General features: G+C 44.7%; 1 protein-coding gene across 4 annotated transcripts; it reads left to right on the forward strand.

Moving 5' to 3' along the window:
• Positions 1–109: 109 nt before the first annotated feature.
• On the forward strand, positions 110–10,537 carry ahi1 (Abelson helper integration site 1). Of its 4 annotated transcripts, XM_053845270.1 has the most exons (27): positions 110–189; positions 1,520–1,584; positions 1,707–1,822; positions 2,010–2,545; positions 2,610–2,671; positions 2,747–2,933; positions 2,999–3,191; positions 3,268–3,363; positions 3,433–3,618; positions 3,693–3,845; positions 4,726–4,858; positions 4,926–5,049; positions 5,492–5,721; positions 5,786–5,886; positions 5,959–6,071; positions 6,141–6,271; positions 6,439–6,579; positions 6,673–6,848; positions 6,936–6,975; positions 7,044–7,084; positions 8,522–8,618; positions 8,754–8,797; positions 9,109–9,156; positions 9,223–9,385; positions 9,452–9,555; positions 9,722–9,771; positions 9,837–10,531. In XM_053845270.1, exons 2-27 carry the CDS (start codon positions 1,575–1,577, stop codon positions 9,949–9,951), a joined length of 3,390 nt encoding a protein of 1,129 aa, XP_053701245.1. In that variant the 5' UTR covers positions 110–189; positions 1,520–1,574; the 3' UTR covers positions 9,952–10,531. The 4 variants fall into 4 exon arrangements, with proteins under 4 accessions (XP_053701245.1, XP_053701242.1, XP_053701244.1 ...); XM_053845267.1 differs by having other exon boundaries at positions 5,786–6,071; positions 9,837–10,533; XM_053845269.1 differs by having other exon boundaries at positions 5,786–6,071; positions 7,047–7,084; positions 9,837–10,532.
• The last annotated feature ends 1,805 nt before the right edge of the window (positions 10,538–12,342 follow it).

Genomic DNA, 12,342 nt, shown 5'->3' on the forward strand with positions numbered 1-12,342 from the left:
GTACAGAAAATGTGGTGATATTTGAAGGTTATGTACCACATTTTCTTACGCGGTAGTGACGTAACGCGTTGTGTTGGGTAGACACGTGGTCTGTGACGACACATCGTCCCGCCCCTTCGTCCTTGTTGACTTGGAAACCGTGGCAGCGTCTCCAGTGTGGAACAATATGGCTGAAGAATCACTGCTAAGGTAGTCAAACCAAGTTGTTGTTTAGCTGTCGATTTGTAGAACTTGTTTGTCTGAAACGTTCGATTTGCTTTATGCTAGTAAAAACAATTACAATTGAAGAGCCAAACGAAACTATTATGTTGGACATGTTGCTCGAATTAGCCTTTAGCATGCTAACTTAGTAGCGAGCGTTTATTATTACGTTTCAAATGACAAGTTGTGTGCCATAAAACTCTCCTCACCCGTTTACGGAGAATTTATAAACTATGGTTCATGGGCAGGGATCATTTCGTGAGCTTAATTATTCAGCTAATTGTGATGCCTGAGGTCTCCGGTTTCCTCCCACTCTCCTAAAACATATGGAGGTGTGTTTGTGATTCTGTCTACTTGTGCTATGCGATGTCCAGGGTGGTCACCGCAACTCGTCCCGAATAGCTGGAACAGGGATAAGTGGTTGAAGGAAGGGTTTTTTTGGAGGGAATTGTATCATATAGCAACATTTATCTGTTTAAGTTTTGAGTCCATCTCTGGTGTGAGCTTGAAGAGGTCAAGGAATAAATTGTCTACAGAAAAAAAACCGGATTGTGTTGAAAATATGAAACTGTCTATATTATTTTTATCAGAATCCGAAAAACTTTATTAATCCCAAGGGAAATTGTGTCTGTAACATGGTCTGTACACAACATATCACAATAAATTAAAAAGAAATAATATTATAAAGTGCAAAAAAAAGTGATACAAAAGGTCTTAGAAAAACAATGTGCAACAAATGCAGTACAAGAACAGAAACCTGCCATTGTATTTTTTTCAGGGAAGAATTGTTTTTATTAGAGGAAGAAAGGACCTCCTGTGGCGCTCAGTCTTTGAGTTGGGCAGTCTCAGTCTATTGGTCCTTATGCTTCTGTACTGGACCAGGAGCTCATGGAGGGGGTGGGTGATGCTCCTTAGTTTCAGGAGCATCCTTCTCTCCATAACCGTCTCCAAGGAGTCCAGTTTCACCCCCACGACATCACCAGCTTTGCGGATGAGTCTGTTGAGTCTGTTAGTGCCCGCCACCGTTAATCTGCTACCCCAGCAAACCACAGCGAACAGAATTGCACTGGACATCACAAACTCATAAAACATCCTCAGGATGGACCTGAGCCTCCTCAAAAAGTAGAGACGACTCTGACCCTTTTTGTAAAGGGCCTCAGTGTTCCGAGCCCAGTCCAGTTTATTGTCTATGTGGACCCCAAGATATTATTTATTCAGAACGAACTGGCTGGGGGGAATTGCTGAGAATGTTGATGGTGGCAGAATGTTTTTCTTTTATTTGTTAACCATTTTCTTTTCTTTTTTTTACGTTTTGCAGGTAGCATAGTGAGCCGCTTTTCCCCATTGAGTGAGAATGATTTTAACGTCTGAGAATGCCTGTGGGTGAGTCCATGTAACTATTTATTATATTCATTTAATTTGATTCATTGGTGGTGTGCAGACCAAACGACACCGAGCTCAATCTACTATCAACCATCATGTGATTGAAAACGTTTTTTCCGCAGGTAAAACTGAAGAGTGGGAGAACCCCCGGGAACGGTTTAGTGAGGTCCTTAAGAAGTACACCTCCTCAGAGAAAAAGTTAAAAAAGAAGAAAGCAGAAACCAAGGAAACTGTTGTGGTAGGTTCTTGATGTTTTGTGGTGATACGTGCATTTGTTATTTCAGATTAACAGAATAGAACTAGACTTTGGCTGTTAAAGTTTTAACTGCCCAGCAACAGTTTTTGTTCTCAAATGAACTCCAAAAAAGAGAGGTTAAATGTGTCAAAGAAAAAGAATATTGACTTTTTTTTTCAAAACTTTTTAGCTTCAGGATCTTAAAAAGAACCTTGAAAAGGAGACGGAATATCATGAGACAATCCTACAGAACACGTTCCAGCCTGAGCATGCAAGTCCGCGCTTCATCAAAAACAAGCAGAGAGAAAGGGAGGTTGCAGAAAAGGACAACACCGACGACAAAATACACCATGTTGAAATTCATGCGCTGAACCCAAAGAGGAGAAGCAGGAGGGAGCTTCCCTCGCTTGCTACCACTGAGGACGATCAAGTATTCCAGGAAAAGAGTGCAGGTGGGACTCGAACTGAACAGACTGACGAAAGGGCGGGTAAACGAAGAAGCAAGAAAAACAAAGAAGCGAAGAAGGATACCACGGGGGGATATTCAGAGGATCAACTTTTACAAGAATACCAGCAGCAGATCGCAGAGACAGAGGAGAAGTCGCTGATAAGAGGCAAGACAAGTGAGCGACTGAGCTCATCGTCCCACGAGGCCCATCTGAATAATGCCGTTGGCAAGAAGAAAAAGAAGAAGCTCAAGTCCTTGGTCACAGAGTCTGATGCTAGGTGAGTATGGACGTTAGAAACAACTAGTCACCTTTATGAAAGTGATTTCACTTTCCTCCATTAGTGAACGGGATGAAGTGCATGAGCTCGACGATAAACCTAGCAAGGCAAGGAGGAAAAAACAAGGTTAGCTTTTTGTTTGAAGGAATACACTTCAATAACTAATGATTTGACTAAAGTTCTCTTTTGAAATCTCTTCAGCTGCCACAGGGGAGAGTGTCTCTGTTGCCCAGGAAGCACAGGGGCCAGTGTTGGATGACAGTCTGGTGCTTGGAGTCTACATCCATAGATCGGACCAGCTCAAGACGGACCCCCTCATCTCCCACCCCATGGTGAAAATCCATGTTGTGGATGACCTCACTGGCCAGTACGTGAGGAAGGAAGACAGGTGAGGGTGAGATGCTCCTGTTATTTGCAACACTTTATTTACATTTCTGTCTTCCTCTCCGACAGCCACAGACCCGTATCATCCTTTTATGAGCAAGACAACGTGGATCACATTCTGCCAATCATGACACAACCTTTTGATTTTAAAAAGAACAAGTCAGTTATCCCAGAGTGGCAGGAGCAAATCATCTTCAATGAGCGCTTTGGCCATTTCGTCCAGCAAGGCAGTGAAGGTCCGAGAGTCATGCTCTTCTTCGAGGTCAGTTCTCTGTAAAGACGTGTATTTTACAGAATGCAGAGGTTGGGTTTTAATGTTTGTCATCATGCTTTTGAAGATTCTGGACTTCATCTCAATGAAAGAGGCACGAGCCAATTCTGATAACATGCACGAAGGAGGCGGATTTAAGAAGATTGCCTGGGCTTTTCTGAAGGTATCGGAAGAATCTCGGTTAAATCGTGTTTCATTGTGTTGTTGATTCTCTTTTCTTCTCTGTATTCAGCTGGTGGGGACGAACGGTGTGCTGAATATCGACAGTCAAGTTCGCCTCCAACTCTTTTGCCCTCCAGCGCGGGCCAAGCGGCAGTCTAACATAATCGAGGTGGTGGACTGGTGGAGAAATTACCCAAGAAAGAAATACTCCTCCACACTTTATGTTACGGTGAAAGGCATCAAACTACCTGAGCATGTGAGTTTATCATTTTTAAACGGATTGAATACAATGCTTGATATTGTTTCTAATCTGTCTGTCCTGACCTTCAGGTGGATCCAAGCATTCGATCCATGATGGCTCTGCAGGAGGAGCGAGGCAGCACCTCGTACAGTGAGCTGCAGAATGAGGTGACGAAAAGAAGCTTGTCGCAGCCCCTGGACAACAAACCAGCCGTGTTGAGATGGTCAAGACTGCCTGGACAGGTGAGTTCCTGGGCCTCTTTGTGGATCAATGCCTATGGATGCTGAATAAACAAGAGATGAGCCGCATCTGTTGGTGGCTGGTGTTGTTGAAAAGACAAGATGAAGAAATGTATTGGTCCTATCTGTCACTTTAGATCCAGGTAACTAAAACATGATCATTGAAAATTGGATTTTTCATTATTAATCAATCAAAATTAAGTAGAGGTGGAAGTGGCCTGGATGCTACTCAGGTTCTCAGTGAATGTGACTGGACAAGAAATGAGCATCAGATGGACAGCTGTAGAAGAAGCTGCTAAATTTGGGAGGTCAGACACAGGTGGTTTGAAACGGTGGACATTGCTTGAAGTGGAGGCCAGTGAGGTTCATGGACGAGGAAAAGGCGTGAAGGACACAGGCGTGACTCGAGAGGACGTGCAAGACAGGCTACCTGACACTGACAGAACGCGTCGGAAAGTGATGTCCAAATCCAGCTTTTTAAGTTCTGAGTTACATCTTACTCTACTAACGTACTTGATAACATTGGAACATCAATAACTTGGTTACATGCTTGAATAAGGTTCAGCAGCAATCTTTAAAAAAGATTTGAATCTGTTTGCTGCCACAACATTGTTGAGGGAAAAGGTGTCTTTATTTAGATGTTTTGAAGAGTCATGTCAGGAAGCATCTGACTGGTGGATCTTAAATAAACCTGCGTGTACGATAAATGAAAACATGATAATATTGTAGTAATAACTTGTGTTGCAAGAAAGAATGACATTGTTGAAACTCTCTTGTTTCTATTGTCAAAGTTGTAGAGTAGTTTGTGACTTTTTCACCTATAGCAAGTAACATTTTTATTTTTTACTACTAACATGCGTCCTGTGTTTATATTCCTCTGAAGGTCAACATGATTCCCAACAAGCACATGCTGTCGTTCCGTGGCGGTCAGATGGGCTGCTTCACCGTCGTCTTCTCTCACAGTGGGACCTTGCTAGCTGCTGCTTGTGCTGACAAAGACGCCTTTCCTGTCGTCGGTAAGAAACAAACCCAGAAGTGTTGGCTTCAATATTCAGCTGACAGCCGGGCCTTTTGTTGTTCTAGTGTATGAGATCCCTTCAGGCAAGGTTCTCGCTGCGTTTAATGGCCATCTGAAAATTGTCTATAACCTCTGCTGGTCCAGTGACGATGGGACTCTGTTGTCTGCCTCGTCTGATGGAACTGTACGGTAAGACAGATTAATGTCCAGTTTTCAGGTCTTTGCTTGTGCAAAATAACATGTAATTATCTAAAACTATACACTCAACCACCACAGTATGCCATTGTTTTTCGATATTTTTAGTAGTAATACTTACAATTCGGGGTGGGATTCGATTAAAAAAAATCGGTGATTCCTCAAACACACCACTAGATGTCATCAGATGCCAAACAGAAGTTGCTCATTTTATCACTGGTACAGTTGAAGGGTATCAGTGAGTCACAGATAATTATCATGCTTGTCTTGGTTCTCTGTGTGATTCCATGTGTCATGTCGACGCCGCTCAACTTCTGGTTTGAGTGGTGGCTGGTTTGTTGACTTGCACCTCTGCAGTCTGCCAGTGTAGAACTCCAACTATTCTAAATGTTTCTAACCATGCATTCTTACTCCGTATCTCCCCATCTTTTATCAGAGAATGGAACGTTGAGAAGCTGTTGCTGAGCTCACGGAAGATTCTCCCTCACCCGTCGTTCGTGTACTGCGCCCAGTACCACCCAGCTGCCCACAACCTGGTGGTGACAGGCGGCTTCGACTCACTGGTGCGAGTGTGGAAGATGGACGTGGACGACGTGAATGGACTGCTCCTGAAGGAGTTCGACGGTCACAGCAGCTACATCAACACTATCTGTTTTGACCCTGATGGTCAGTGACCTGTTGGCGAGCCTCTGGTCCGCGTTTTTTAATGTTTACCACTGCCTTCTGACAGGAAGCAGAATGTTCTCTGGTGACAACATGGGCCAGATCCTCATTTGGAGGACGGGTGTCAAGAAGCACCAGCAGCCATGCAGTCAGTGGCGTATGGAAGAGGTTTGTTTTGAGAAATCGCAGAATATTTTTACTCTTCTTGGCACTGATGCCACTGCTTTGTTGGCGCCACAGAATATTTCCGAGCTCAAGGGCATCTCCATTAACATGCTTCAGCTCCACCCAAATGGCCGCTGCCTCCTCATTCACGCGAAGGACAGTATCCTGAGGATGATGGATTTAAGGATGTAAGTTGCTTTTTAAAAAACATCCGAGTCAAACGGTTGCTGCGTTTAACACCTTGAGATTTCCCGCAGTCGAGCAGTGAAGAAGTACATCGGCGCCACCAACTACAAGGAGAGAATCTACAGCACGTTCACACCATGTGGCAGCTTCATCTTCTCCGGCAGCGAGGATGGAATGGCCTACGTTTGGAACACAGAGACAGGTACAATTGGGACCTTCCTCCTAGTTTGTTACTATGACAGAACTGAACTTTTGACTGGTAGAGATTGTATGTTAAAGACAGACCGGTGTGCCTCAGGGCTCTATTCTCGCCCCTTGTAACATTAAAGTTAAATGTATTTTAAAGCCAGCTTTGTGTCGTCTCTGCAGGCGACCAGGTGGCGCTGTACTCCGAGCTCTGCTTCTCAGCCCCTCTGTGCGGCCTGGCGTTCCATCCTCACGAGAACATGGTCGCCTTTTGCGCCTTCGCTCACAGCCAGCCCATTCATGTGTACCTGTATGACCGCAAAGGTAATCTAATACATCAAGGATGGACACGTCCTGTGGGCTCACATTTAAACATGAACACGAGCTGTAACTCTCCGCCATGTCCTTCCCACACAGCGTCTCAGCTGCAGGTGCAAAATTCCACTGCATGTAGATCAGCCTCTGTGGACACCAGAAGTGTCAGTAACATGCCTGGCACCGCCACGCTTCAAGAAACACCTGCCGACTTGGATCAGTTCATTCAGGCAGAGAGACTTGGGAGGAGTGTCAGGCAGCAGCTGGATTCACTCTTGGTGAGTCCTCATTTTCTCTGAAGCCTGCTCTTAAAAACAGGATTCTGATGAGCGGCTTCCGCGATTGTTCCCTTGTGTTGTTTCCAGACAGGACATCAGAGGTCTTCTGCCGTCGTCCATGAGCCTGGTGATGTACTCAGATCAGTGCGGTGACCACTTGAACTTTGAGTTTTAATGAATGTTTTTAATCTCCAGCAGGCCGGCTGGGCAAGAACCTGCTCCCAGACTCTGGATCGGTGAGTATTCCCACAGCTTGGTTTGGAGGTTACATCCTACTGATTCAGACAGAGAACTACACATATCAGTCACCACAAAATCCACTTCCTCCTCGGGCGCCAGCGGTGTGCCTCAGGGCTCCATCCTCGGGCCCCTCCGTTTTATACCACCTCCCTTTTGGCGATAGAATGTTAATTTTCCACTGCTTTGTGGATTCTACCTTTCAACCAGATCTCCTCTCTCACCTCCCACCTCTCTGAAGTTGAAGCCTGGATCCCCTCGGTCTTCACTTCTCTCCTAAACTGCCTCACCGTCAGTAGCATCTCAGGTCAACAATCTGACTGCCATCCTTGCCCACATGTTCAGCTCACTTCTGCCTCAGAAATGACACACAACCCTTCTTGTCCCCGCTGACTCCATCCCTGACCCTTTCCATGTCACCTCCCATAACCACATCCTGCCTTTGCTCTTTCCACTGCTGCACGGATCATCCCAAGGACCCCCTCCTGGGATCCATCCATAACCTCCCCTTACTAAATGCTCCAGTCACTGCTGTGTACTGCTGCTATGTCACGCGTAACAACAAAGTATGAGGCTGAAAAGCTTTTATACATTTACTAGTTTGTATCAGTGCAGTTTGAAATCATGTTTGAGTGTTAAGCTCCCTGTCTGAGGCTCAGAGAGGTCAACTCAGCTATCAGTCGGAGCGCATAGAAACAACATTTACTGTTACCATGGTGATAATAGCCATAGATGTTAGACCACATCCATTTAATGTTCGATGCTGCAGTTTAAAGCGAGTAGATCACGGATCCTTGTTCAGTTTTTCCCCTTGCGCATGTTAACAGCCTGAAGCTGAGGGGTCAAACTGGTGGCCTGGGGCCAAATAGGGCCTATAAATGCGGATCACGTTCACCAAGCTGTCAAGATTCAGCCTCAAACTTTCACAGGCTTGCAAGTGGAGATTATAAATGATCGGTTGGTGAATCGAGAAGACAACCACAGAGTCTCTTGTTATGAATTTTTGTTCAACCATCCTTAGTCAAGAGAGTTCTTCCTTAGTCTGAGGTCATTGCAAGTCAACCTACGAGGAGACTAGGAGCAAGAGATAGTGGATGTGAGGCTGTTGTGCGCAAGGATAGAATAAAGAAAGTAAATCTGGGTGAACAGATTGAGAGTTGAGGCCAAGAGTGGGACAGGAAGTAGCATGGCTGTGTGTTTCCTGCGCTACGAAGGATATGCGAAGGATACTCTGTTATTATGTAGCATCGCCTCTTCACTAGTTGCTGGTGATTTCCTCGCTGTGGGGCTGACCTGAGAAAGAAGGAGTCTCGGTGTCACTGAGCAAGCTCTGCTTCCTACACAAACACACTCTGGGCAGATTTAAACGGAGTGTGAAGCCAACGATTTACTGCAGATATATAACTTTAGTAAAAAAAATGTTCCTCCTCTGGCAGATGAGGCTGCCGTTCCTGTCTTCCCACTCGGCGCTGCAGCTGCCAAGCTCCCTGTCTGGACAGATCTCCTCCCCAACAGCTGTCAGCGACAGAAACGGTGAGCGACTTCATGAGTCTCATCTCTGAGTGGAAGCAGTGAAGGGCTTTATTTAAGCTATAAAAACCACCATTTGAAATGAAGGTCCTTTGGAAGTACGTGAAGCAAATCATCATCAGTCTGTGTTTGTTTCAGATGACTTGGGTTCCGTCCCTCAACACCCAGGATCCCATTTTAAGGTGCCTATTTTTGTCATACAGTTTTCCTTATAGATAATTCAACAACTTGTTCACCATTGAGGCCACATTTTACCAGAAATACACAATTATCTTCATGGTTTTGTCTCAATATCTCTTTAGAATCTGTTCCTCTTCACATTCTATGAAACATTCGATCTCATTTCTTGAACCTCTCCTTTCAGTCCTCCTTTATATTTCAGCCTTGTTTCTTCATCTTTAACTGTCCACCATTTCACCATCTTGTGACAATGTTGTGTAATTTTCCCATCACAGCCTCCGACCAGCTGCTTCACTGTACTTTCTCTCAACAGACTCCTTCAAATGACTTCACATCAGACGCAGAACCTGCTCAGCAAATGGTGAGCGTCGGCCTCACCTGCATCCCTCCGCTCCCTCCCCGTGACCTTCCTCTCTGCCTTCACAAGGTCGTCTCCCGTCACGACTACAAAGCCTGTCGCTCGGATGAACTGTCGCTGCGACCTGGTGACGTCATCCAGGTGCTCTACAAAGACAATGACAGATGGTGGTTTGGGCGTCTGGACAGTGGGCTGCAGGGATATTTCCCAGCTTCTCTTGTGGTGGAGCAGAGTGAGCGTCTCACTAGTGATCTGAAATGAGTCGCTCGAGGAGGAACTTATGTCTGTGTTGTCATAGATGAAGGTCAGCCAGAGTGGACCTCGGAGAGGACGTTCTCCTCAAGGACAAGGAGGCAGAAGAGTCCAGATACACACACCACACAAGACACAACTGAAGCAAAGGTTTGTCTTTTTGGTGACTAGGGTTTAAATGTTGAGCTGAATCTCAGTAAATGTGACAATGAATTAAATATGCTTGAAAAGAGTTGTAGTTTCCAGGTACGGTATGGTGTCAGTGTCTTTCATCTTTAAACTTCTCTAACATTATGATCATCAAATTCCATTCAAGGTACTGGCTGCCGTTGGCTCGGAGACCGACCCGGAGGAGAGTGATGTCAGGTCAGTTCTGTCTTCATGAAGTTCGACCACATGTTGAAAGACTGACGAAGAACATTTCTCCTCAGAGGGAAGAAGAAGAAGAAAAAGAAGCCCCATTCCACACTGACGGACACTTCCGGTTCGACTGGAGCAAGGCTGACTCGCCGACCCCTCCCAAAGATCCCGACTCAAGATACTTAAACTCTTACGTACTCGCTTACTCTCCTGCCTTTGTTTATTAAGTCAGGCCACTTTTATTTTCTTAAAGACGTACTGTATTTTCAGATTTTATACGTTGTATTTTTGAAATGCTGAATTAAGTACCTGGTGGCGCTTATTGTTACAATGTTATGATGGAAAATAAAAATATTCTAATTACTTTTGAGAGTGAACTGGCCTACACATAAAAAGTAAAGATACTGTGTTCAATAATAAGCATTGATTCAGCACATCATGTTCGATATTTCCATCACCAAACTTGTGTTCTGGCTGCTTAAAGAGAGTCATGGGACGCTTAAAACATCTCTCATCAGAAACATCAATGATGGTGTCAGTTGGGTTCAGATCAGAGTTGTGTTGAGACTGTTTAGTCCCCTGCAGCGGACCGTTTCCCTCACCACTAAGCATTCACTTGTTTCATTATATACTGCATACCGAGTACTGTGTTTGAGTCAGACATTTGTCTCAGCCTCACCGAAGATGAACAAAACTGAAGCCGCCACAATACTGTACACAGAAAATGTTTTTTCCTACCTTACAATCCCCTATTTTTTTTTTCTTTATGAACCAAAACTAAATTTCCCATCTGATAATTGATCAGTAAAAATCTGATTTATTTTCTATATTGAAGTTGTTTTTGATTTGCTTTTGTGTAATTTCAAAAATACAAATAAAACAGTTAAATTCCCCAAAAAAAAGCGATGGAAAAATGCCAGAAAATACTTAATACGTGCGGCTGGTTTGATTCGATCTGAATTGGCTTGTTTTGTTTTTTTTCATGGTAAATATTCATGTTTGTATTTTGAAAATGTACATCTATTAACACCGGAGTGCATTCAGTTTCAGTCACACTTGAGACTGGAACCAGATATGAACCATGAATAGATGGATAATGTGGTTAATATGCGGCTAATTTATCTATGATGTGTTGCTTCATGAGCGTAAAGCTGAGTTTCTCCAGTGAACCTGTTGCTACCAGGGTTCATGAGTCCAAACCACACACTGGACATTACCTTTGGAGAACAAGAAGGCTTGTGGAGCCAAACAAATCCCTCGTGACTGATGGTGGGTTTCATGACTAGAATTGTGGGAAGAATAAATGACTAAATAAATTATTCAAATTTTAATACAGGGTGAATTCAGCTGAAAATGAATAACCACCGCAGTGAATGAATGAATTCTTTCACCTTGCCTCACAGGTTTTCCAAGCGTGGCAGGCGTAGAAAAAAACAATCCCAGATTATTGAGCTTCACTGGAGTGAGGGCTGCGATCCAGTTCCTGATCTTCACGACCAGAAGGAACAGCTGGAGATACAGGCACCGACGGAGATGTTTTCTTATTTTCACATTTGAGCTTGGACTGCAGCCACCCACCAAAAACCCAGGTGTGATCAGGCCTCCCACACGGAGCTGGCGATGTGCATATCACTTAGAAAACGGTGAGTCACGCGCTACAGCTAATCTCTGCTGGCATCATATACTCTCACCAGTGATGTCACGTTTACATAATGGGGCTCCAGCGTCCTGCCTTGCACCTCCAATCTGCTCCATCGTCGCCCTGGATTTTTCGCTGCGTGTCCTTGGATCACTTGCCATTTGCTTCAGAGCCATTTTTCTGTTTGTCAGGAGACTTAATTGGAGGGACCTCACTGCGATGAAAGTCCCCGTCGCTGTTATGTAACACGTCCAGTCCAGGTTTCTGCAGAGTGGGGAACACACACACACACACAATGAGAGTCGGTGTGTTGGCCAATATCTCAGCCCACACTGGTTTAAAATAGCTCTGCTCCCTCTCTGGTCTTTACCATGATATTTGTGATGGTCTTATGTAACCAACACCTCCTGAACTTCTCTTCCTCTCCACACTGACGCGAGTATCCTTTTCTCACCGCCAGGCTCTGCCTTCCTCAGCACCGGGAGCTGAACAGAAAAAGCTTGTCCGAACACATTTCATGGCTCTGGCAAATTGCGTTTCAGCTGCGGCCCAAGTGTTTTCAATCGCCATAATCGAGAAGGAGAGAAATTATCCGTCCATTTTCAAGCAGAGAGCTTTGACCTCGCAGTGTTTCAGGACGGTGGGAGGAAACTAGAGTGCAAAAGATTGAAACAGACAACCCTGCAATGAGGCCGAAGCACTTACCGCGATACCACCTGATGAAATCCAAGGGTCTTTTCTTGCAGAGGAGATGCGGCCGCTGGTTCCTCTCCTGTGAGCAACCGCACTGGTTTCTCTTTCTATATTTTTTTTAAATAGTTCTGGCTTCTTCATTTCCTGAGCTGACACTCAGTGCATTACTTTTCTTTGCACACCTCTTGATCTCAAGCCAAAAATGCGATGTATAAATTTACATCTTCAATTCAATTACATATTAT

Source organism: Synchiropus splendidus, chromosome 16 (genome assembly GCF_027744825.2).
Source record: "Synchiropus splendidus isolate RoL2022-P1 chromosome 16, RoL_Sspl_1.0, whole genome shotgun sequence".
NCBI lineage: Eukaryota > Metazoa > Chordata > Actinopteri > Syngnathiformes > Callionymidae > Synchiropus > Synchiropus splendidus.

Excerpts from the sequence above, each read along its gene's own strand:
- ahi1 (XM_053845267.1), top strand. Across the intron at positions 6,072-6,140 it reads AGGATGATGGATTTAAGGAT|TCGAGCAGTGAAGAAGTACA; the intron begins GTAAGTTGCTTT and ends GATTTCCCGCAG. Across the intron at positions 7,085-8,521 it reads TGCTCCCAGACTCTGGATCG|ATGAGGCTGCCGTTCCTGTC; the intron begins GTGAGTATTCCC and ends CTCCTCTGGCAG.